Source organism: Callithrix jacchus, chromosome 20 (genome assembly GCF_049354715.1).
Source record: "Callithrix jacchus isolate 240 chromosome 20, calJac240_pri, whole genome shotgun sequence".
NCBI lineage: Eukaryota > Metazoa > Chordata > Mammalia > Primates > Cebidae > Callithrix > Callithrix jacchus.
In genome coordinates, this window is record NC_133521.1 from 38,574,911 (window position 1) to 38,600,550 (window position 25,640).

The 25,640-nt window shown below is 43.8% G+C and overlaps 2 protein-coding genes across 9 annotated transcripts in view; one reads left to right on the forward strand and one right to left on the reverse strand.

Moving 5' to 3' along the window:
- Nucleotides 1-25,640, reverse strand: part of CMC2 (C-X9-C motif containing 2) — a 62,475-nt gene that overhangs the window by 31,870 nt on the left and 4,965 nt on the right. The window contains exons 3-6 of one of the 6 annotated variants that reach the window (XM_078357835.1): nt 19,036-19,152; nt 17,705-17,796; nt 14,246-14,349; nt 10,107-10,269 (exon numbers count right to left, since the gene is read on the reverse strand). The exons of 1 other annotated variant lie outside the window; for it this stretch is intronic. Coding sequence is in view for 2 of the 5 variants with exons in the window: in XM_078357834.1 (XP_078213960.1) it covers nt 14,246-14,349; nt 17,705-17,796; nt 19,036-19,044 (205 nt within the window). In the remaining 3 variants the exon portion in view is untranslated. Of the gene's footprint in view, nt 1-1,383; nt 1,506-1,917; nt 2,071-10,106; nt 10,270-14,245; nt 14,350-17,704; nt 17,797-19,035; nt 19,153-25,640 lie in introns of those variants that run through there. 4 more of the 6 variants (XM_078357834.1, XM_078357833.1, XM_035282453.3 and 1 more) reach the window with 4 other exon arrangements.
- CENPN (centromere protein N) lies at nt 2,372-25,080 on the forward strand. 3 transcript variants are annotated; one of them, XM_017966980.4, is made up of 11 exons: nt 2,372-2,586; nt 5,820-6,000; nt 8,353-8,398; nt 11,239-11,298; nt 11,673-11,749; nt 13,950-14,123; nt 16,423-16,524; nt 19,265-19,328; nt 20,835-20,947; nt 23,935-24,061; nt 24,335-25,080. In XM_017966980.4, the coding sequence occupies exons 2-11, from the start codon at nt 5,830-5,832 to the stop codon at nt 24,415-24,417; spliced, it is 1,017 nt and encodes a 338-aa protein (XP_017822469.1). In that variant the 5' UTR covers nt 2,372-2,586; nt 5,820-5,829; the 3' UTR covers nt 24,418-25,080. The 3 variants fall into 3 exon arrangements, with proteins under 3 accessions (XP_017822469.1, XP_002761239.1, XP_078213958.1); XM_002761193.7 differs by having other exon boundaries at nt 2,372-2,460; XM_078357832.1 differs by lacking the exon at nt 8,353-8,398 and having other exon boundaries at nt 2,372-2,460; nt 11,283-11,298.

Below are 25,640 nucleotides of genomic sequence, written 5' to 3' on the forward strand. Positions count from 1 at the left end.
ACGAGACCCATAAGGGTAAGGGCAATTTTAACTTTTCCTAGGGAGTAAACTGGGAGCGTAGAAGACCATAGGGTACTCTTGGTCGAGATACAAAAATTATAGTTCACTCCTTCATTTTAGTCTACTGACTGAAGTTCAATTTTCCTCAAGAGTATTCTATGGCAGACTTCAACCACCAGGTGGCACAATTTTAGAAAGTAAATCAATCAAGAGCGGGCGCTATATTAACTCTAGTATAAAGAAAACCGGTAAGCATTCTAATAACGCACTTCAACAAATCTACAATCACGGGGGAAAACCCTGTATTTTAATACCAGTTGGCTTTTCTTTCGAAAGATTTTCCTATTGTGCGGCTGCACAGGAAATTTACACAACAGTTGTAATTTCTAACTTTATTTCAAAGTAAGCAAAAAACAAGGCCAGAAAAGCCTGTTGTTCAGAGCCTGAAGAATCTGTTCTCCAGAAAAAAATATCCACAGATAAACGGCCTGTAATCCCAGCTGCTCAGGAGGCGGAGGCACGAGAATCACTTGAACCCAGGAGGTGGAGGTTGCAGTGAGCCAAGATCTCACTGCACTCCAGCCTGGGCAACACAGCAAAACTCCATCTCGAAATAAAATAAATTAAAATGTATAAAATAACAAACATACATTTTAAAGCCTACACTTCGGCCCTAGTATCAGTTAAATAGTTATTTTTCAACTTTTCAAACTATGAGTCAAACTATGAGCCGTACCGCAGGAGAGGTAGCAGACGGTCGGCGACTGCCTCCCCTACCCACTTCGACTTAGCGCGAAGGGACCAATTCTAAACCGATGCCACTGAGAAAGGGACTGGCGCTGGCAATGTAGACCCCGTGCCAGGCTGCTCCTGGGAGTGACCCCAGGGGCGACCTCGGGAGGAGGAGTTAACTACTCCGACTTCCACCAAAGAGTTTGAGTGAATGCGCCCTCGCAGCTTTCCCTGAACAAACATTTCCAAAGGGCCCAGCACTCCGCTCCGTGAATTTCAGAGGAAAATATCGCCCATACATCTCGAGGAACGCAGAGGCTCGCGAGGGAGCATTCTTGCAAAAGCACGTGGTAAATGCCCAATCGATGTTTGCTGAATGTTGAATTCGTGAGTCTTAGAAACTGACAACTAGTTCAGGCCTCAACGCAGTAGGAAAAGGATGGAAAATAAACTCATTTTAAATCAACTCAACAAGTGCAAAAGCCACGAATGAAGAAGACAGGAGATAATAAAAGGCATCACAACGTAATTCCTTTGCCCTCAGAAACTTCCACGCCCTTAAGGTTTTAAATGAAGACTTGCAAAACTAATTAAGACTCTACATAAAACCCCTGATCTTGAAACCCAAGAAAAGAAAGGTCAATGTCTTACTTTCATGAAAAAAAAGTACTGACGGGGCTCTTAGTGGGTTCTCAATCACAGAGACAACTTTCACTGCAGCGGAAACGTGCTTGAACGGCTCCCGTTCTCTACCCGCAAATTCTCAACCGCTACTGAAACAACAACAATTTATTGAGCGTTCATCGTGTCAAACTCCGTGTTGAGGGCTGCATTCCTCAAAGCCGAGCGGTGGGTTGCGCCCGTTTTACAGGCGAAGAAGCCTCGGCCAGGGAGGGGAGGAGCGCGCCCGAGGTCAGCTGGTGAGCGGCAGGCGGGTTCGAACCCCGAAAGACACCCAGGGCCTGTCTCAGCCACCAGCGTATCCCCCAGCGAGCGCCCAGCCACTCCACCCGCAGCCTCCCCAGCGCAGGAGCCCGGCTGTGGGCCTGGGGGCGCCGGGTCTCCCTGGTCCTAACTCCCTGGGCCGGTGGGCGGCAGGAAGGGGGCTCTGCAAGGCGCGCCGTCAGGGGACCTGAGGAGGGACAACCGACCGCGCTCGGAACCGCCCGGACTCCCGAGACTCACCCGACTCGCGGCCACACCTGCAGGGCCGAAGCGGAAATCACCGACGAAGACGCCCGACCGAAAGGCAAGCTACCAGAGTCAAGGACTGAACCGTCCCCAAGTGGCGAACGCCGGGGACGCTCTCCACTGCTGTCCTGGCTCCTCGCCCCCGCCGCCCGCGGGCCTCAAGGCGCCTGCGCCGCCCGGACTGGACGGGCCCATTTCTGTGCGCCCTGGGGGGAAGCACAGCGAGTCCACTGAGGCACGGCGCACCCTGCCGAGCGTCTGAGCCACAAGCCGAGCACACAAGCCAGGCTCGAGGAGCCTAAGGGCAGGTCCACTACTGGTGCACGACCGTACAATTTTAAGAATAGCGGCGCGGGGGCTCAGCGAGCTTCGCTTCAGTCGCTCCCCCGTGCAGTTCCCTGTGCCCAAGACGCTGCCAGAAGCTTGAGCCCCCCGGTGGGCAGGGCTTGGAAGCAACAGGAACTGCAATTGGTAGCTTTGAACGCGCGACGGGCGGGAACGGCAGCTGAGGAGTGAGACGGCAGGAGATGTGGGCCGGTAAGAGAGCCCCGGACGGCAGTGGATCGGGCCCCGGAGGGTGCCAGGGCGTTGAGGAAGCCAGATCCCAAGCCTCGGGGGCGGCTTTCTTGGGCTTGCCGCACGTCGTGAGGTGCAGGATTGGCGGTGGGTCTCGGGCTCCGGGCGGGGAACTGCGGTTGAGGCCGAAGTGAAAGGGGCGGTGACGCCTGGCTAGCCGTGACGTCACCTCGCCCGCGGAGGGGCGGGGCTGAGCCTCCCGTAGGCGTGTGTCTGCGTCAGAGGCCGGCCATGTGGTCATATGACCTGGGACTCCGCTCTCTAAGCTTGGGGTTGTTGCCTGGCCTGGGGTTGGGGTTTTGCTTTCTTGTCACCTCGGCTTCCGTCATTTTTCGTCCTTGTAGTCTATTGCGTTGCTCCTCGCGCTGCCTGCTTAAAAGGAATCTTTTTGATCATACGTTCCACAAATCTTGAGCATCTACTTTATGCTAGGCACTAAAGCGCTAGGAATTACAAAGAAAGTTTAAAAATGGGGCCTGGCGCAGTAGTTCACGACTGTAATCCCATCACTTTGAGAGGGCGAGGCGGGCGGATCACCTTAGAGGTCAGGAGTTCGAGACCAGCCTGGCCAACATGGTGAAACCCGGTCTCCACTTAAACTACAAAAATTAGCTGGGCGTGGTAGCAGGTGGATCACGAGGTCAAGAGATCGAGACCATCCTGGTCAACATGGTGAAACCCAGTCTCTACTTAAAAAAATACAAAAATTAGCTGTGCATGGTGGCGCATGCCTGTGGTCCCAGCTACTGGGGAGGCTGAGGCAAGAGAATTGCTTGAACCCAGGAGGCGGAGGTTGCGGTGAGCCGAGATCGTGCCATTGCACTATAGCCTGGGTAACAAGAGCGGAACTCCGTCTCAAAAAAAAAAAAAATTGTCACTGGGGTAAACGTTTACTGAAGGGATTTCTAACTTAATTGGTGAGATTGAGTGCGCTCCAAATTTCTTTAGACAGGCGTTCTGCAAACTTTACCCAGAATTATCTGATGTGCTCTTTAAAAGATGCTAAATCTCAATCCCTCCATGTCCCATCCTCACAGTTTAACTTGATAGGGCCCAGGAATCTTCATTTTAACAGCCTAGCCTTGCCTGTGTGTGTGTGTTTTTGTTGTTGTTTTTTGAGATCAAGTCTCACTCTCGCCCATGTTGGAGGGCAGTGGCGCTATCTCACTACAATCTCCTCCCGGATTCAAGTGATTCTCCTGCCTCAGCCTCCCCAGAAGCTGGGACTACAAGTGTGCGCCACGACTCCCGGCTAATTTTTGTATTTTTAGTAGAAACGGGGTTTCACCATGTTGGCCAGGATGGTCTGGAATGCCTGACCTCAAGTGAAACACAGCGCCTGGCCCCTCGCCTGTGTTCTCAGTGGGAGAAGTGTTGACTTGATATTTCACCTACTGCTGAATCCCAGTCAGCCAGGTTGTCTCCTCAGGCATTCATTCCATAAGCTTTTATCAAGGACACATTAGACTGTGCTTGGGCTGACTAGACTTAATTGACTATAGTGACCCAGTTCTGGATTCTAGGAGCATAGCTGTGAAAAAAAACACCGTCCTGGGCCGGGCGTGGTGGCTCAAGCCTGTAATCCCAGCACTTTGGGAGGCCGAGGCGGGTGGATCATGAGGTCAACAGATCAAGACCATCCTGGTCAACATGATGAAACCCCGTCTCTACTAAAAATTACAAAAAATTAGCTGGGCATGGTGGTGCGTGCCTGTAATCCCAGCCTCAGGAGGCTGAGGCAGGAGAATTGCCTGAACCCAGGAGGCGGAGGTTGCGGTGAGCCGAGATCGCGCCATTGCACTCCAGCCTGGGTAACAAGAGCGAAACTTCGTTTCAAAAAAAAAAAAAAAAAACACCTCCTGCCCTAGAGCTCAATTTTAGAAAAAATAAAATAAAAAAGATAATTTCAGATAGTTGTGTAAAGGCAATTAGTAGTGGATAGCCTGGTACAGTGGCCCACGCCTGTAATCCCAACACTGTTGGAGGCCAACACAGGAGAACTACTTGAGACCAGGAGTTCAAGAACAGCCTGGACAACATGGTGAAAGAAACCGCCTTTACTAAAAGTAGCTGCGCGTTGTGGTGCACACCTGTAATCCCAGCTACTCCGGAGGCTGAGGCAGAAGAATCATTTGAACCTAGGAGGCAGAGGCTGCAGGAGGTTGCAGTGAGCAGTGCACTCCAGGCAGGGTGACAGAGCAAGACTCCGCCTTAAAAAAAAAAAAAAAAGGCTGGGTGCGGTGGCTGACCCATGAGTTCCCTCTTAAAAGGGTATCCAGAATCTGACCTTTTCCCCTCCCTCACTAACCTCCAGCCTCTGCCCTCGCTTCCTTAGACTGCATTGTCAGTACAATAGCCAGATTGATCCTGGTAGAAAAGCTAAACAAGAGCGTTTCCAGCCTGTGCTCAGTACCTTGCAGAGTAAAACAAGCAGTGATCCCCTGAGTGACTTTCAGGGCCCTCCACGGTCCCTGACCTCACCTCCTCTGTGCCTCCTTCCTCTCCCCGCTATCCCCTCACTGGAGGCCACCCCCATCCCTTTTCCTTGAAGGCCCCAAGCAGGCTCTTGCCTCAGGACTTTTGCACATGGCGTTCCTTCTGCCTGGAAAGCTCATCCACACATGGCTCCTTCTCCTGCAGGGATTGTCCCAAAGTCTTATTCTCTCCAGCACTCCCACTCTCCACTCAGCCTGCCTAACGTGATTCTATTTCCTCCAGCACTCCTCACTTTTAACATAGTTTGTGGTTTCCCTGTTGGTTCTCTCTCTCCTCCACTAGAATGGATGCGCCATACTGGAACAGATAGTCGTTTTTTTGGCCAAAGACATAATCTATCCCCAGTGCCTAGAAAAGTGCCTGACATGCATAAGTAAGGGGTTACATGAATCAGTGAATGAATGAATGAATGATTTATAGATCATCACCATCAAAAGATCAAAATACCCTAACCAAGAAACGAGAGACAGCACCAATTTTTAAACTCTAAAGCATTTAAATATACAATTGAAGGAGAAAAATGCTCACGCTGAAACACTGCAGAATGGCTAGAAAAGGGTAAACATTTAGGTGTTTCACCTACAAATCAAAATCCCAGCTGAATATGATGCTTATGGCCGGGCGCGGTGGCTCAGGCCTATAATCCCAGCACTGTGGCAGGTTGAGAGGGTGGGTGGATTGCTTGAGTCTAAGAGTTCAAGACCAACCTGGGCAATGTAGTGAGACCCTGTCTCTGTTTTTCATGTGTTGTGTATGTGTAAATAAAGATAGACACGTTTTGTATTTGGTTAATACTTCACTGTGCTGCTTTTGCTTCATTAAAGTGCCAAAGGGATGGATGAGACTGTTGCTGAGTTCATCAAGAGGACCATCTTGAAAATCCCCATGAATGAACTGATAACAATCCTAAAAGCCTGGGACTTTTTGTCTGAAAATCAACTGCAGACTATAAATTTCCGGCAGAGAAAGGAATCTGTAGTTCAGCACTTGGTTTGGCTGTGTGAGGTAACAGTGTTAAAAATGATGAGTGTTGAACAAAATGCTACCCCTTTGGGTTTTTCTTTCTTCCGTTCCTTACTCCAAAAGAAATGTAAGGTAGCTGCTAAACTACTAGTGAAGGGATGAGGTCCACAACTGTGGTGGAAAAAAACTCATTTTTAATTGACCTTTTCATCTTAAAAGAATGCTAACAGCCAGGCCTGGTGGCTCACGGCTGTAATCCCAGCACTTTGGGAGGCTGAGGCAGTGGACCATGAGGTCAAGAGATCAAGACCATCCTGGCCAACACGGTGAAACCTTGTTTCTACTAAAAATACAAAAATCAGCGGCGTGTGGTGGTGCATGCCTGTATTCCCAGCTACCAGGAGGGCTGAGGCAGGAGAATCACTTGAACCTGGGAGGCACAGGTTGCGGTGAGCCAAGATCACACCACTGCATTCCAGCCTGGCAACAGAGCAAGACTCTCTTTCAGGAAAAAAAAAAAAAACAGAAAAAGAATGCTTACAAATCAGTAAGAAAGAAAAAGTTAATACCACAGGAGAAGAAAACACTCAGTACAAATTTAAATAATGAGCAGTAATTTCTGCAGTATTTTTTTAAACCTATCTAATTATCAAGCATGAAAAGACAACACCACCCAGATTTGTTGGCAAAGTTGCAAAGAAAGGACTCTGTCTTACGTGTTTATCTGCTTAATTGCTTTTTGTTTTAAAATGTTTTCAGACTATCAGAAAAGTTGCAAATATAGTTCAAATAATTTTCTTATTCCACTATACTTGTTCTTCCTTCACTTAATTTGTTTATTTTATTCATTTATTTTATTTATTTTTGAGACAGAGTCTTGCTGTTACCCAGGCTGGAGTGCAGTGGCACAGTCGGCTCACTGCAACCTCTACCTCCCAGATTCAAGCGATTCTCCTGCCTCAGCCTCCTGAGTAGCTGGGACTGCAGGCATGCACCACCATGTCTGGCTAATTTTTGTATTTTCAGCAGAGATGAGGTTTTGCCATGTTGGCCAGGTTGATCTCAAACTCCTGACCTCAAGTGATCTGCTTGCCTTGGCCTTCCAAAGTACTGGGATGACAGGTGTGAGCCACCACGCCTGACCTCCTTTACATTTAAATAAATACACTTTTTGACCTAGCAATTCTATTTGTGGAAATTTATGATGAGAAAATAATAAAAAATAAGGAAGTATATGTAAATAATATAATTGATAAGTATTTAGTTATACAAATTAAGATGCATTGTAGCATTGTTTTAAAACCAAAACAGATCCACATAAAGACATGTATACTAATGTTCACAGCAACATTATTCATAGAAGCCACAAACTGGAGACAACCCAAATGTCCATCAGCAGGTAAACAGATGAACAGATTGTGATGCATCCATACAGTGGATATACTCAGCAATAAAAGGAATGAAGTATTCATAGATGCTAACATATGGATGATATCAAAATAACTGCTGAGTAAAAGCCAGACCCAAAAAACAAGTACATACTTATGTTAACATTCAGATAAACCTCAAGAAAATGCAAACAAATCTGTAATGACAGAAAGCACATCAGTGTTTGCCTCAGGACTAACAGTTGGGAGGTAGAGACACGGGGACAAAGAAGAGTGGAAGCAGGTGGTGATAAGAAAGGGACATAAGACTGGGCACAGTGGCTTCTGCCTGGAATCCCAGCACTTTGGAAGGCCAAGGCAGGCAGATCATTTGGGGTTAGGAGAACAGCCTGGCCAACATGGTGAAACTCCATTTCTACTAAAACTACAAAAATTAGATGGGCGTGGTGGTGCACACCTGTAATCCCAATTACTCGGGAGGCTGAGGCAGGAGAATCACTTGAACCTGGGAGACAAAGGTTGCAATGGGTGAAGATTATATCTTTGCAATCCTGGACAACAGTGAGACTATGTCTCAAAAAAAAAAAAGAGAGAGAGACAGGAGAACATTTGGGAGGCGGTGCTGGTGGATCTTGTCACTGTCTTGATTGTGGTAATGGTTTTGTGTATATGTTCATAAGTCAAAACTTATCAAATTATATACTTTAATATATACTGTTTAATGGATAATTATAGTTCAATAAAGTTCATTTTTTAAAAAAAAATCCAACAATTAAAAGTGATAAATGAGGAATAAATTGTGAGAGAAGGTTTTGAATGCCTGGACTGAGACATGAATCAGAAAGAATGTCTACTGGTTAACAGGAGAACAGAGTGGAGACAGGTTGTCGGTAAAGTACTGAGGACGTGCTAGTACTCTGTTCTAACCAATCCTAAAATGTGTTTTAAAGGGATACAAACAAACCTATCACCAAAGTTAGGCTAATTAATTTGTTTTCTTTTTTAGGAAAAGCAAGCAAGTGTCAATGATGCTGCCCTCTTAGACATCATTTGTAAGTTTCAGTGATTTGTATTTACACTTAACCAATCAGTTTCATCAGAGGCAATTTTATTTCTTTGTTTGTGAGACAGAGTCTCCCTCTTGTTGCCCAGGCTGGTCTCTAGCTCCTGGGGTCAAGTGGTCGTCCTGCCTCAGCCTCCCAAAGTGCTGGGATTACAGGTGTGAACCGCTGTACCTGATCCACGATTTTGATAAGTTTTGACTTATGAACATATACACAAAACCATTACCACAATCAAGACAGTGACAAGATCCACCAGCACCGCCTCCCAAATGTTCTCCTGTCTCTCTCTCTTTTTTTTTTTTTGAGACATAGTCTCACTGTTGTCCAGGATTGCAAAGATATAATCTTCACCCATTGCAACCTTTGTCTCCCAGGTTCAAGTGATTCTCCTGCCTCAGCCTCCCGAGTAATTGGGATTACAGGTGTGCACCACCACGCCCATCTAATTTTTGTAGTTTTAGTAGAAATGGAGTTTCACCATGTTGGCCAGGCTGTTCTCCTAACCCCAAATGATCTGCCTGCCTTGGCCTTCCAAAGTGCTGGGATTCCAGGCAGAAGCCACTGTGCCCAGTCTTGTGTCCCTTTCTTATCACCACCTGCTTCCACTCTTCTTTGTCCCCGTGTCTCTACCTCCCAACTGTTAGTCCTGATCCAACGATTTTGTACATAAGGCCTCAGATTAGTCTAGAGTCGAGGAGACCTTGTTTCAAATCGCAGCTGTGTCACCTGGCTGCATGTTCTTTGCCAAGTTACATCACCTTGCTAAGCCTCGGACTTTAAGCAGAGATGTACCTCACAGGATTCTTGTTAGGATTAAATGAGATAATGCCTGAGAAGCTCTTAGCGTGGTAACTGGCACATCATAAGCACAAAGTAAATGCTTGTTAGGCTTTGTATTACTCAGGTTGCCAACTTACAATAGCTCAACTTAACATTTTTCAACTAGTATGAAAGCAGTATGCTGGTAGGAAAGCAGCAGACATCCAACAGAAACCACACTTCGAGTTCCCATACGACCATTCTTTTCTCACTTTCAGTACAGTATTTAATGCTACATTAGGTGTTCAACACTTACGATAGAAGACTTTATGTTGGACGGTTTTGCCCAACTGTAGGCTACTGTAAGTGCTCTGAGCACCTATAAGGTAGGCTAGGCTAAGCTAAGAGGTATGGAGGTTAGGTCAACTATTTTCACTTCAAGGTGGATTTATCGGGCATAGCCTGATCATAAGTGAAAAAGAATCTGTATTATTATTACAGCATTTGAAAATATCTTTCGGAAAATTTATTCCTATTACACTGCAGCTTCTCACCTCTCCTCCCTTCCTTCTCATTGATTTTTGTCTATCTTTGCTGTCTGTACTTTTTCAAGATGTCCGTTTTTATCATCAGGAGGCACCGTAGCATAGGGGCTGAGAACACAGGCCTTGGGGCCAGATTTCTTGGGTTCATTTCATGGCTCCATTATTGCCTCTCTGTGAGCCCTGGAGGAAGCTGGTTAACATCTCTGTGCCATGCCAACATCTCTGATTTTATCATTTGACCAAACTGTATAATAGTGATAATATCACACAAGGTTATGGTGAGGATTAAATAAGATGTTAAGTACTTAGACTAGAACCTGGTATTTACCAATCGTGATCATCATGTATTAGCTGTTTTCTGTAAGTGTAATAAAAATTATCTTTATGAATACCTTGTTCCAACTATGCCATCGCTGAGTTTAGAGCATCTGCGTCGTTCATCAAACATAAACTGAAGCCTGGTGTGATGGTGTGAGTCACTTGGGAGGCTGAGGCAGGAGGATCGCTTGACCCTGCTAGTTCAAGTTTAGTCCAGTTAACATAGTGAAACCCTATCTTTTAGAAAAACAAAACACATACTGAGTGCTTGCTTTATGCTACACAGTTAAGTTTAGACCTGGGACTACAACAGTAAACAGGTCCCTCACTTCCATGAGAGTCTAACTGGGAAGACAGGTAGTATACAAATGAACATCTTAGTGGCCAGGCGTGGTGGCTCACGCCTGTAATCCGAGCACTTTGGGAGGCCGAGGTGGGTGAATCACCTGGGGTCAGGAGTTCAAGACCAGCCTTGACAACATGGTTAAATCCCATCTCTACTAAAAGTACAAAAAATTAGTAGGGCATTGTGGCAGGCATCTGTAATCCTAGCTACTCAAGATACTGAGGCAAGAGAATTGCTTGAACCCAGGAGGCAGAGGTTGCAATGAGCTAATGAGCTGAGCTCACACTATTGCCCTCCAACCTGGGCATCAAGAGTGAAACTCCATCTCAAAAAATAATACACACACACGTAATATGACATCAGGTAGTGGTGAGTCCTCCGGTGGGAAATAGGAACTAACACGGGGTGTTTGGGGTAGGGTGATGAGGGTGGGGGCTACTCTGAGTAGAGAGCGGAATCAGGTGGGAAATGGGATGTGTAAGGAGCTAGGAGAAGAGGCTCTAGACAGAGGAACAGATGACTCAAATGTGGGTCCTGTGAGGCACAGCATTCCCTGTTGTGCCAGATTAATGTGGCATTCTGTGGGGCAGGCCTATGTGGAAATAGAATGAATGGGCTAACATAGAATAAACACCAAAACTCAACTGTGTCATCTTAGTGGGTTGGATTGAATAATGGTTTGCTTTATTCGAATGAAGTAAATTTAACCCATATAAAGTTTATGTTTTGAATACAAATCTGTATAACCCGATTTGTGAATTACTGTTATTTTCCCCAGTTTTATATTATAAAAATATCAATAAGCATATTACTTCAAAGTTCTATGATATGCTAGTACTAAACCTTTTTTTCTCTCTCAGATACTCAATTTCATCAACACCAGAAAATTTGGGATGTTTTTCAGATGAGTAAAGAACCAGGTAATATTTTCTATTTATAATTGAACGTTTGTATTTGATATTTTGGCTTGGACCCAGGAGGCAGAGGTGGGCTGAGATCGCACCACTGCACTCTAGCCTGGGTGACAGAGCAAGACGCCATCTCAAAAAAAAAAAAGAATAACAGTATGTTCCTCATTTCTTTCCAAAAGAGGTGATTATTTATTACACACCTTTATGGAAAATGAGAAGCATATTTCTTGGTGCCATGTCAGAAGTACTGGCAGCATTTGTGTGATTGATCATTATTGCTCTAGAATTATACAAAATGCTTATTAGTTTCAGGGTTCTGTGTAAACGTATTTACTGAAGACATTGTAGCTCTTTTGATTTTTCTTTTTGTTTCACTTTGGCAGGTGAAGATGTTGACCTTTTTGATATGAAACAATTCAAAAATTCATTTAAGAAAATTCTTCAGAGAGCATTAAAAAATGTAAGAAAAATCATCTTTTACATAAAATTTGCTACTTAGTGTTTTTTTGCTACTTAGTGTTTTTTTTGTAAGAAATTCAGTTAGTAATAGTTCATACTGTTCTACTCCATATCAAAGACACACTGTACATATTATAAAATCTTCCCTTTCCTCTCGCCTGTCCATTCAGGGGGTGATGCTTCCTTTTCAGGAGGAGCTCAATCCAATAGAGCGCTCTGCAGTGATGGAACTGCTGTTTATTGTCACTGTTCAGTTCAGCCACATGTGGCTGCTGAGCACTTGAAATGTGGCTAGTGTGACTGAGCAGCTGAATTTTTAATCTCTCTTTTTTTTTGAGACAGAGTCTCAGAGTTACCCAGGCTGGAGTGCAGTGGCGAGATCTCGGCTCACTGCAACCTCTGCCTCCTGGATTCAAGAAATTCTCCTGCCTCAGCCTCCTGTAGCTGGGACTACAGGCGTGCACCACTACGCCCAGCTACTTTTTGTATTTTTAGTAGAGACAGAGTTTCTCCATGTTGGCCAGGCTGGTCTTGAACTCCCAACCTCAGGTGATCTGCCTGCCTCAGCCTCCCAAAGTGCTGGAACTAGAGGTGTGTGCCACCATACCTGGCCTGAATTTTTAATCTTATTTAACTTTAATGATTTTACATTAAGTAGCCACATGGAGCTAATAGTTCCAGTAACGGTCGGTGCACATCTGAAGCACCCTTGATTTTACAGATGTTTTTGCTTTTGTAATGTGAAACAAAGAAGCTATTCAGAATAAGATGCTCTTGCATTCAAGCTAGTAGAGGCCTACTGAGCACGTGACTGGGGCCAAGCTCTGTGCTGCTCACCCAAGACAGTCACACAGCTCTGCGCCACCATACCCTGGACTGGGGAGACTTCCTTGTCTCCTGGACTGAGGGAATTCAGAAAAGGAGCTAAATAAAGAGGGGGCAGAATTTGCTAGTGCCACCATAACAACCCACTTTTCCTAGAACAAGATCTCAGCGGGAGGAAATAGAGACGTGGGCGAGCCATGTGCATTTCACTCAAGTTCCTCATTTCCAGGCTCAGAGCTTTAAAGTGAAGCTGAATCAGAGGGGAGCTGAGAATCCAGGAGCAGGCTATTAAATTCCAGACCAACTGGCAACCATACATAACAGTTTGGAAGGGCCTGTATTTTATCCGTGAAATGGATACAGGGTAGTACTTCCTCTGGTCTCGCCATATAACATTCCTGTAGAGGAGTTTTTAGCTTCTGAGCTAAATGCATAAGAGCATTAGGAATAGTATATTTTTAAGCTCATTATTACACAGAAATCTTATTTTTCTTTTTTTTTCCTTTTTTTTTTTTTAACAAGACATGGTCTCACTCTGTTGCCCAGGCTGGAATGCACTGACATGATCTTGGCTCATGATAGCCTCGACCTCGCAGGCTCAAACCATCCTCCCACCTCAGCCTCTCCAGTAGCTGGGACTATAGGCACATGCCACCGGGCCTGGCTTTTTTTGTGTGTGTTTTTTTTTTTCGTAGAGATGGAGTTTCACTACACTAGCCAGGTTGGTCTCAAACTCTTGCGTTTAAGCGATCCTCCTACCTCAGCCTCCCAAAGTGCTGGGATTACAGGCATGAGCCACAACACCTGACTTAATTACATAGAAATCTTACTGTTGAACTTGATAGTGGGTGCTAGGTCTGTGCTAGATACTGAAAAGTGTTCATTATAAAACAAGTATCTCATTTGTAAGGCTGCCTTACCTCATAAACTCTTACAGCTGGAAGAGCAGTTTTCAGGACAAGCCCAAGAAATTATTTTTCTCTACAGAAAACTTTTTTTTTTTTTTTTTTAATTAGCCAGGCATGATGGCATATTCCTGTAGTCCCAGCTACTAGGGAGGCTGGGGTGGGAGGATGGCTTGAGCCCAGGAAGGCGAGGCTGCAGTGAGTGAGCTATGATCATGCCACAGCCTTCCAGGCTGAGCAACAGAGGAAGACCCAGTCTCAAAAGGAAAAAAAAGGATTTTTTTTTTTAATCACAAAATGTTTTCCCAAAAATTCCCAAAATACTCATGAAAAGGAGAAAAGACTGCAGGTCTCAACCTGCATGCAAGATCATAGGGACATCATCACTTACCCCTAAAAATCACCTGGAGTTGGTGCCACAGTGAGATTTTAATTAGGAAACTTAATCCTTTTTTTTTTTTTTTAAATAAGGTGACAGTCAGCTTCAGAGAAACTGAGGAGAATGCAGTCTGGATTCGAATCGCCTGGGGAACACAGTACACAAAGCCAAACCAGTACAAACCTACCTATGTGGTATACTACTCCCAGACTCCGTACGCCTTCACGTCCTCCAGGCTGAGGCGCAATGCACCACTTCTGGGTCAGGTATGGAACAAATTATCACAAGCTGTAACATTTTGTTATCCTTATCTCAAAGGTCTATATAGATTGTAACTGCTCAATAAGTATTTGATACAGAATACCAGGTGAGGTATAGTGGCATGTACCTGTGGTCCCAGCTATTTGGGAGGCTGAAGTGGGAGAATTGCTTGTGCCCAGGATTCCAAGGCTGTAATGAGCTGTGATCACAAGACAAAGCAACACAGCACCTCTAAAAAAAAAAAAGATACAGAATACTACATTTAATTCTTGTTCTCTTAAAATAAGAAACAGAGAGTGTTGTTATCTGCAGATGGGAACATGGCATAAGATATTAGTTTGGAGCTATACTTTATTGTTTTTTGATCTAGAAATAATTCGTGCTTAATATAAAAAAAAGGCAACCAATACAGAAGTCTCTAAAGATAGAAAGTCTTCAAAGCTTCATACTGTTGCATTCATTCAAAATGACTACTGTCAGAGTTTGCTATTTCCTTTGACAAGATGTTTATTAGAAAAGCCAGGGCAGGCCGGGTGTGGTGGTTCATGCCTGTAACCCCAGCACTTTGGGAGGCTAAGGCAGGTGGATCACCTGAGGTCAGGAGCTCAAGACCAGACTGGCCAACATGGTGAAACCCCGTCTCTATTAAAAATATAAAAAAATTAGCCGAGATGGTGGTGCACGCATGTAACCCCAGCTACTTGGGAAACTGAGGCAGGAAAATCACTTGAACCTGGGAGGTGGTGGTTGCAGTGAGCTAAAATTGTGCCATTGCACTCCATCCTGGGTAACAAGAAAGAAACCCAAAAAAAGAAATTCAACAGAACATTTCTACATGGTTACAAATGAATATACCTCATTGCTTTTTCATAACTGTATAATCTGCCTATTGATGAACATCACTTTCATTTGTAACCATTTCTCCCACATTCCATACACAAGGAGACTGCTTTAAGCTAAGATGTAGCCTCTGTTCAGAGCCTGCTTCTCTTTATGGTTCTGCCCTTAATATCACAAGCTTCCTAGGATCTTTCCCCAGAGTAAGTTCTCCCTATATTGGTGTGGCAATTGCTGCTGCCACTATTAGCATTCACAACCACAGTGGTACCTTCTATTGGTTCCAGAGCTGCCACATCAGCCGGTTGAAGTGAGTAGCTTCGCCATGCTGGCTGCATCACCTCCTGTCACTACACACAGCACAGCTGGGTACAGAGCTGGGTGGAGCTGCTGTGTGGACTCCAGTGTTGTGACCAGGCGAGCCCTGGGATCCCTGTGACTCTACTTGCTTGTCATTTAAGCTTTTTGGTGGTTTATTGAAATGGCAAAGACTGCTACTCAATTCTATTTCCTTTTAACACTTCTTTACATTTGGGGTCTCCTCCTCCGTGACACATCGTAGTCTTTCATTCAGTTACATCTAGGTAGTTTAAACATTATCTTACCACAGGTAGTTTAAACATTACCCCAAAGGCTAATGTTCTTTTTTTTTTTTTTTGAGACAGAGTCTTGCCCTATCGCCCAGGCTGGGGTACAGTGGGGCACGATCTTGGCTCACTGCACCCTCCACCTCTGAGGTTCAATCAATTTTCCTGCCTCAGCCTCCCCAGTAGCTGGGACTACAGGTACTCACCACCATGCCTGGCTAATGTATTTTTGTATTTTTAGTGGAGACGGAGTTTCACCTTACTGGCCAGGCTGGTCTTGAACTCCTGACCTCAAGTAATATACCCGCCTCGGCCTGCCAAAGCACTGGGATTACAGGCGTGAGCCACCACTCGGACTAATGTTCATTTCTATTGTGCATCTTAAGGCAAACTTGTCTCTATTCTCTAGATCCAAGTAAACATCTTAACCTATCCCAGTAATTCTGTTTCAGTCTTCTTTTTTCCTAAGTTGTAGTCAATACACACGTTTTTCTTCAGTATTTGCCCTAAAGCACACATACCTGCATTTCTGTATGGCAGTATCATTAGAGTATTAGATGACCGGTATTCAAAAACAGTAACATTTTGAGTATTTATCTTTTATTCCTAAGTCCGAACTTGATTTATTATAACTCCTAACTTTAAACAGCATCACTTTTCTAAAAATAAGATACAAAACACTGCATTTATGAGAATCTTAATGGCACTGACCACTCTGCTTTTGAAATTAGTAACAGGCTGTCAGATTTTTTGCTAGACTTCTTTTTACACTTAAGGGGAAACTATTCACTAATTGCAGTTCTTAACATTTTACTTTGACAAATATTTCAGACACAGAGACAGTAATCCTAATAATAGTCTTGCACATTTTCATTTCAAGGCACTGACAGTTGCTAGCAAACACCATCAGATTGTGAAAATGGACCTGAGAAGTCGATATCTGGACTCCCTTAAGGCTATTGTTTTTAAACAGTATAATCAGGTGAGCCAATCTGTGACTCTCTTTAAAGGTAAATCTTTATTTTCTCTTTCACACAGGAGTTAGAAGCTAGTGGGAAAAGTCACTGCTGGGAAAATCTCCCTCTGACAAGAGGAGATCACTTTAGATATAACTGAAATGAAGAAAGCTTGCTATTAGTGAGCATGAAAGGAAAATAAAAATCCCTCACAGTCATCTTTTTATAATTGTATTGTGTTTTATACCAGTCATTAGTCATTGGAGTCTATGTTGGATCTCAGCTTCCAAATCAGCTAATCCCCCTAGAATTTGTTTTTTCTTTAGAGTAATTTCACATTGTCTTTTGAAGCTAAATACATTATTCTATCAAACAACAGAAAAGTGTAATTAGTTTTTTGTCCCATCAGTCTAGCACGTTATATAGGCAATGGAATTAAAGAGAAAAGCTGTGTTTTTTTTAAGTCCCAAAATTCATTTGTTAAAATGATTGGAATGTAATGTTCCCCTCTAATGACAAGTATAGATCTGTCCTTACAGTGCAGGGGTGTTTTTTCAAACTATGCACGACAAATGTCTGCATATGTGTTGAGACCCCTGTGGTGGATTGTTAATGTGCTGTGTATATCTTTGAGCCATTAGAGATGTTATAGTTATACATTTTCATCTGTTCTAAGCAGAAAGAAGTGATGCTCTCTGCAAGTAGTCCCTCTTTAAGGAAAAACTAGCATTACGAAGTTTTGTCAGCCAGGCACGGTGACTCACGCCTGTATTCCCAGCACTTGGGGAGGCTGAGGCGGACAGATCACCTGAGGTCAGGAGTTCAAGATCAGGCTGACCAACATGGAGAAAGCCATCTCTACTAAAAATAAAAAATTACCTGGGCATGGTGGCGGATGCCTGTAATTCCAGCTATTTGGGAGGCTGAGGCAGACAGATCACCTGAGGTCAGGAGTTCGAGATCAGGCTGACCAACATGGAGAAAGCCATCTCTACTAAAAATATAAAATTACCTGGGCATGGTGGCGGATGCCTGTAATCCCAGCTATTTGGGAGGCTGAATCAGGAGAATCACTTGCACCCAGGAGGTGGAGGTGGCAGTGACCCAAGATTATGCCATTGCACTCCAGCCTAGGCAACAAGAGCAAAACTCCATCTCAAAAAAAAAAAAAAGTTATATCATGAGGCCAGGCACAGTGGTTCACACCTGTAATCCAGCACTTTAGGAGGCCAAGGTGGGAAGATTGCTTCAGCCCACGATTTCGAGACCAGCCTGGGCAACACAGGGAGACCCCATCTCTACAAAATAAAAAATAAATAATTTTTTTAAGTTAAATCATGATTTTATTCTCTAACCATTCCCTCCTACCTACTACCTTCCACCAAATTGATATAAACTATTCTGCTGTCATAGGACAATAGTGGCCGGGCACAGTGGCTCACGCCTGTACCCCTAGCTCTTTGGGAGGCAAAGAATCCCTTGAGCCCAGGACTTCAAGACCAGCTTGGGCAATATGGCAAAACCCCGTCTCTACCAAAAATACAACGAATAGCCAGGTGTGGTGGCATGTGCCTGTAATCCCAGCTACCATAGCCCAGGGAGATTGAGGTTACAGTGAGCTGCGATTACGCCACTTCACTCCAGCCTGGGTAAAAGAATGAGATATTGTCTCAAAAACAAAAAAATCACAACAGCATTCTTAGGAAAATCCATATTGTCAAGCACTGAACTATAAAAACTGTGGCTTCAGTGGGCAAACATAGGAGAAGGGGTTCAGGAGATTCAGACTTATAGTAGGAAGGTTATGTTTCCAAAAGCAATCTCAGTAAGTTTTTTAGGGTTGTGAAGGTTAAGCACTGACAATGCTGACATACCACAGTGCAAATGCTTCTGTTGGTTCCTTGGGCTTTGCACTTGCCAGATCCATTTCTTTGTCTTTGTCTTTTTTTTTTTTTTGAGACGGAGTTTCGCTCTTGTTACCCAGGCTGGAGTGCAATGGCGCGATCTCGGCTCACCGCAACCTCTGCCTCCTGGGTTCAGGCAATTCTCCTGCCTCAGCCTCCTGGGTAGCTGGGATTACAGGCACGTGCTACCAGGCCCAGCTAATTTTTTGTATTATTTTAGTAGAGATGGGGTTTTGCCATGTTGACCAGGATGGTCTCGATCTCTTGACCTTGTGATCCACCCGCCTCGGCCTCCCAAAGTGCTGGGATTACAAGCGTGAGCCACCGCGCCCAGCCCTTTCTTTTTCATTTTTTTTTTTGAGATGGCATTTTGCTCTTGTTGCCCAGGCTGGAGTGATCTCGGCTCACCGCAACCTCCCCCTCCCAGGTTCAAGCGATTCTCCTGCCTCAGCCTCCCAAGTAGTTGGGACTACAGGTGTGTGCCACCACGCCCGGCTAATTTTTTGTGTGTTTTTGGTAGAGACGGGGTTTCACCGTGTTTGCCAGGATGGTCTCGATCTCCTCATGTGATCCACCCGCCTTGGCCTCACAAAGTGCTGGGATTACAGGTGCGAGCCACCAAGCCCGACTCACCAGATCCATTTCTGGGATAACAAAGTACAGAGCTCCTCAAACGGAACAGTCGAGCTGCAGTCCCAGCAGCCTCCTTATCAGTGTCCTGCTCAACTCAGCCAGGATATGGCCTCAGACCTTTTAGTTGAAAAAAAAAAATTTTTGGCATACTTTAATATTCTAAAACCAATTAATATGTATACTTCAGTATGTCAAAATTAGTAAAACATTCACTTTTTTTTTTTCCTAGATCTTCGAAAGTCACAATTCTACAACACCTCTACAGGAAAGAAACCTTGGACTAGATGTAAATAGTATGTGTGTTTTAATATAAAACTGAATTTTGGAACTGCATCATTCCCTTATAGATTTCTGTCACTTGGTAAACCATGTATACTGGGATTCTAATTCGATACTACGTATTTTCAGAAAAATTGAAAATTGAGTATCTGCTGAAGGAGGAAAGCTAGTCTGCCGTGGGTCTCCATTAGGGTTTACTGCAGTAACAATAAACAACAAAACAATCATGACAAAAACAAAAACTAGCCAACAGTTGCTGAGCATGTCTTGTGTGCCAGGCACCACACTAAGATGATGATATGTATTCTTTCCTTAGTCTTCGCAGTAGTCCTGTGAATTAGTGCTATTTATTGGTTTGGTAACTCTCTGGGCAAAGTCACACAGCTAAGGAATGGAAAAGCCAGCTATGAAATCCGGGTGTGTTTGAGTCTGGAGCCCATGCTGTTAATGCACTGAATAAACTTCTAGAACAATCAGAATCTAACTATATTGCTACTCAAAGATGACTGAAGACTCTCACTAGAAAACCCAAGCAAACAGAGTAGAGAACTACTAATTTATATTACTTTAGTAAATTCACAAAAATGGTGGGATAAAATATAAATTCATTAAAAAAATGAAAACTTTCCTATCTCTTAGTAAAGATTTGGCAATGAAACAAAACAGTGCCACTGTTATAAAGTAAACACTTTTATGATTTGCCAACGTCATATGAACTGCTGTTGATCTCATTTTAGGTAAAGAAAGCAGGATATAAAATTGTGGGTACTTTATGATTCCAGTTTTTAAAATACATAGATGAGGCCAGGAGCAATGGTATGCAACTGTGGTTTCAACTACTTGGGAAGCTGAGGTGGGAAGATTGCTTGAGCCCAGGAGATCCAGTACAGACTGGGCAACATAGTCAGACCCCATCTCTTAGAAAAAAAAAAAATACATATAGGCACCATGGCTCACACCTGCAATCCAATACTTCAGGGGGCTGAGGTGGGCAGATCACTTGAGGTCAGGAGTTTGAGACCTGGCCAACATGGTGAAACCCCATCTTTACTAAAAATACAAAATTAGTCAGGCATGGTGGTGCACGCCTGTAATCCCAGCTACTTAGGAGTCTGAGGCACGAGAATCACTTGAACATGGGAGATGAAGGTTGTAGTGAGCTGAGATTGCGCCATTGCACCCCAGCCTAGATGACAGAGCAAGACTCCATCTCTAAACACACACACACACACATATATATGCATCTTTATTTTTATTAACTGTAAAAAGAGCTAGGCAAAAATATACTAAAATGCTAAAAGTGCTTATTTCTGGGTGGTAGAATTAGGACTTTTTTTTTCTCTTATCAACCTGTACTTTCTACCTTCCCTACAATAAGAAATTGTTACATAAAAAGAAGCAGCAGTAAATATTATTTTAAAATCATACAAATAATTTGAAGGGTTGGGAATGAAAGGAGGATAATTTAAGGATGAAATATATTCCTAATGGCTGTTTTATTTGAAATCTTCCACCTATAGTGGATTCAAGGATCATTCATGAAAACATAGTAGAAAAAGAGAGAGTCCAACAAATAACTCAAGAAACATTTGGAGATTATCCTCAACCACAACTAGAATTTGCACAGTATAAGGTAAGAAGACATAGTAATAAATATTAACTAGTGAATATTAAGACATCAACCTTGTTTAAAAAGAACAAAAACCTTAAGTGAAAAACAGATCTAAGAAATTATTCCTCTTTCATGTATCACTTCAATTTCATGTAATAAATTTATGAATTAAATAGACCTCTTTATTGTATTTATAAGTTCTTCTGTTAGCATAGGAGATCTTTATGAATTTGAGCCTGGTGTGGTAGCTCACGCCTGTAATTTCAGCACTTTGGGAGGCCAAGACAGGTGGATCACCTGAGGTCAGGAGTTTGACACCAGCCTGGTCAACATGGTGAAACCCTGTCTCTACTAAAAATATAAAAACCAGCTGGGCACAGTGGCTCACACCTGTAATCCTAGCACTTTGGGAGGCTGAGACGGGTGGATCACAAGGTCAGGAGATTGAGACCATACTGGCTAACACGGTGAAACCCCGTCTCTACTAAAAATACAAAATATTAGCTGGGTGTTGTGGCATGCACCTGTAGTCCCAGCTACTCGGGAGGCTGAGGTAGGAGAATCGCTTGAACCCGGAGGCAGAGGTTGCAGTGAGCTGAGATCGCGCTGCTACACTCCAGCTTAGGTGACAGAGTGAGACTCCATCTCAAAAAAAAAAGAAAAAATTAGCCAGATGCAGTGGTGCATGCCTGTAATCCCAACTATTCAGGAGGCTGAGGCAGAAGAATCACGTGAACCCAGGAGGTGGAGGTTACAGTGAGCCAAGATTGTGCCACTGCACTTCAGCCTGGCAGACAGAGCGAGACTCCATTAAAAAAAAAAAAGAAATTATAAATTTGCCTTTTTTGTTTCATCTTACATATTAATGCAGTTATGCATAACTGGCTGTAATCTGTATATCTGAGGGGGAAAAAATGTAGATTATACCGTTCTAGTCCATCTACTCCTAGAAAAGTACTTGGCCCATAACAGATGCTCATAAATACTTGCTGAATAAAATAATGAATCAGTAAGTCATTACATAGCCCAGCTGGCATCACATGGAGAAAAGCCAGTAACCTAGGCAGTACCACAAATGTGGCTCGTTCCAGAAGTGTGCCTTCCAGACATGTGCTGCTGCCCACCAGGAAGGCCAGGGCAGGTGGCTACAGGTGTTTAACGCAAACCCACTGCCACCATTAGGAGAACCGGAGGTTTATATTGTGATCACTCTGATTTCACTCCATGCTCATACTCAAAACGCCTTTCTGTCCCCAAGCCCTCCAACCGATTTTTTTTTCTCTTTAGCCTTTCTATAGCTACAAGCCACACTTTAAATCCGCCATTGATCTGCTCACTTAAGCCCAAAGCCTGTTTGATTGGATTTATTTTTAGTGGGAGAAATGGATTGACACTTTTCAAGTTGGGTCCCTAATGGCAGGCTTTGAACTAGTTCCTTCAGTTTATAATCTAGGATAGTGGTTCTCAAATGTAGTCCCTAGCATAACAGTATCAGCATCCCTTGGGAATGGGTGGAAATGCCAATTCTTGGCCCCACCCTAGTCCTACCAAACTGGGGAAGGTGGGACCCTCACAAGCCCTCTAAGCTGATTCTGCACACACAAACATGAGAACCACTGGTCTAGGATGCAGAAAATATGATTTGAGCATTTTTTTTTTTTAAGATGGAGTTTCGCTCTTATTGCCCAGGCTGGAGTGCAATGGTGCAATCTCAGCTCACCACAACCTCCAGGTTCAAGCAGTTCTCCTGCTTCAGCCTCATGATTACAGGCATACACCACCACGCCAGGGATTACAGGCATGCACCACCACGCCCAGCTAATCTTGTATTTTAGTAGAGACAGGGTTTTTCCCTGTTGGTTAGGCTGTTCTTGAACTACCGATCTCAGGTGATCCACCCGAATTGGCCTCCCATAGTGCTGGGATTACAGGCGTGAGTCACCGCACCTGGCCACAAGTTGATCATTATTTCCCCTGGGTGATCTGCATATGAAACTCCTTACTTTTGTAAATGTTTAAAATCTTCTATAATTAGAAGTTAAAAAGAAATCTCAGCTGGGTGCAGTGGCTCACACCCATAACCCCAGCACTTTGGGAGGCTGAGGCAGGAAGATTCCTTGAACCCAGGAGATTGAGACCAGCCTGGGTAACATGGCGAATCCCTGTCTCTACAGAAATTCAAAACTACAGGGCGTGGTGACATGTGGCTGTAGTCCCAGCTGCTTTTGCTGAGGCGGGAGGATGGCTTGAGCCAAGGAGGTGGGGGCTGCAGTGAACCATGTTCACACCACTCCAGCTTGAGCAACCAAGTGAGACTCTGTCTCAGAAAAGAAAGAAATCTCATTGTGACTCAAAACAAAATGGTATATTTACATTAAAATTACAGATTGGAGAAGATAACACTAATTTACCATTAAGAATACAAATTGTAAAGGGCACCTGAGGGCAAAATTGTAAAGGGCACCTGAAGGCGGAACTGACGGTTAACATCTCCCATGTGGCAGGCACTGTGCATGCTGGCATTTTGCCTTGGATGTTGTTTGATATACCAGTTGCCCTCTATGTTTTTTCTTCTTTTTTTTTCTGAGATGGAGTCTCACTTTGTTGCCCAGGCTGGAGTACAGTGGCACCATCTTGCCTCACTGCAGACTCTGCCTCCTGGGTTCAAGCAATTACCTGGGATTACAGTTACACACTACCATGCCCAGGTAATTTTTGTATTTTTAGTAGAGACGGAGTTTCACCATGTTAGCCAGGCTGGTCTCAAACTCCTGGCCTGAAGTGATCCACCCACCTTGGCCTCCCCAAAGTACTGGGATTACAGGTGTGAGCCACCATGCCCTGCCTGCCCTCTATGTTTGCAGTTAGCAAATTAAATGGTCCCCACCCCTGTTAATTCCAGTATTTCTTAATGGCAAGAACTAATAAAATGTATCGTTCTGATTTCACTGTATTTCACCGTTCATACAATACATTTAATAGTCACTTATAAATATGTTTGTTGACAGCTTGAAACGAAATTCAAAAGTGATTTAAATGGGAGCATTTTGGCTGAGAGGGAAGAACCCCTCCGATGCCTGATAAAGTTCTCTAGCCCACATCTTCTGGAAGCATTGAAATCCTTAGCACCAGCTGGTGAGTGGTCAGCTTACTTTATAAGCTAGAAAAGTTAACAACATGCCTCCATTCTGTCCTCATAATCTGCTGACTAATTACTTCTGAGCTCTCCTGTCACCCAGTCTGCTAGCCCGTCATGCTCTATCTTGCATCTTCTGCTTCTGTACTTAATGGGGAGGGGGGCCATCCATGATCCACCCTCTAATCTCGGCCATTTTTAAACTGACTGCAATCCATCCTTCTGTGATGACTTTTAATTTTCTTTTTTCCTTTTTTTAATTTAAATTTCAGGTATTGCAGATGCACCCCTTTCTCCACTGCTCACTTGCATACCCAACAAGAGAATGAATTATTTTAAAATTAGAGATAAATAAGCCGTGTGTGGTTTCATACACACAGCTCCTCCTTCATGACATTTCACGTGCACTTCCATTAATGGCTGGCTGTACAGCTTCTGTCTGTAGACTTGTATTTTAGAGAATCCTTGTTATTAAATTTTTAGAAATGCTCACATAATTGTTGGGACTGATTCATTCCTCCACGATATGCATCCTGTCTCGCATACCCTGCTAACTAACAGTTGTGGCCTTTGAGATAACAGGACATAGGTATATATGGCTCCACACTTGACCTTGAGTGCTTGAATGCTCTGAAATCAAGCATTTGGCACAGGGCTGGAGACTTTGGGGCTTGTGTTCTTTTTCCCACTATTGTCTCTTCTTGATTCTGGGGAGGTCTGATTCCAGCCGCTGGTTTCCAGGGATTGATTCTTAAGCCTTAGATCCACAGAAAGAAGCAAAAGGAAACTATACTTACTCAAAACTTTTTAAAACAATCATGAAAATGGTCCATTCAAAGGACAGAGTTGAGTCCACTGTGCTATTGTTGCAAGGGCTTGCATATTTGGTGAGTCAGTTATATAAAATAATATTCTTGTTGTAAATATGATACTTTTCATAATTGTTTTATCATGTATATAACATTCAAACTGACAAATATTATACTGATTTATGAATAAAGATATAAAAACACCGGCACATCAGTGACTTTTGATGAAAGTCTTTCGGTGATCATCACTAAATACCATGTTTTTTTAAAAATGTTTTCTAATTTTTTGTTTGTTATTTATTTTTTGAGAGAGAATCTCGCTCTGTCACCCAAGCTGGAGTGCAGTGGCATGATCACGGCTCACTGCAGCCTTGCCCTCCCAAGCCCTTAGTCTCCCAAATAACTGGGATTACAGACACGCTCCGCCATGCCCAGCTAATTTTTTTTTTTTTTTTTTGACAGAATCTTTCTGTCGCCCAGGCTGGAGTGCAATGGCATGATCTCCACCTCCACCTCCCAGGTTCAAGCCATTCTCTTGCCTCAGCCTCTGAGTAGCTGGGATTATAGGCATGCACCACTATGCCCAGCTAATTTTTGTATTTCTAGTAGAGAAACGGTATCACTGTGTTTTCCAGGCTGCACTCAAACTCCTGGGCTCAAGCGACCCTCTAACCTCAGCCTCCTGAGTAGCTGGGACTACAAGTATAAGCCACTGTGCTCAGCGTTTTGATTATTTTAAACCTTTGATATTTGACAGGCTTACCAAAAT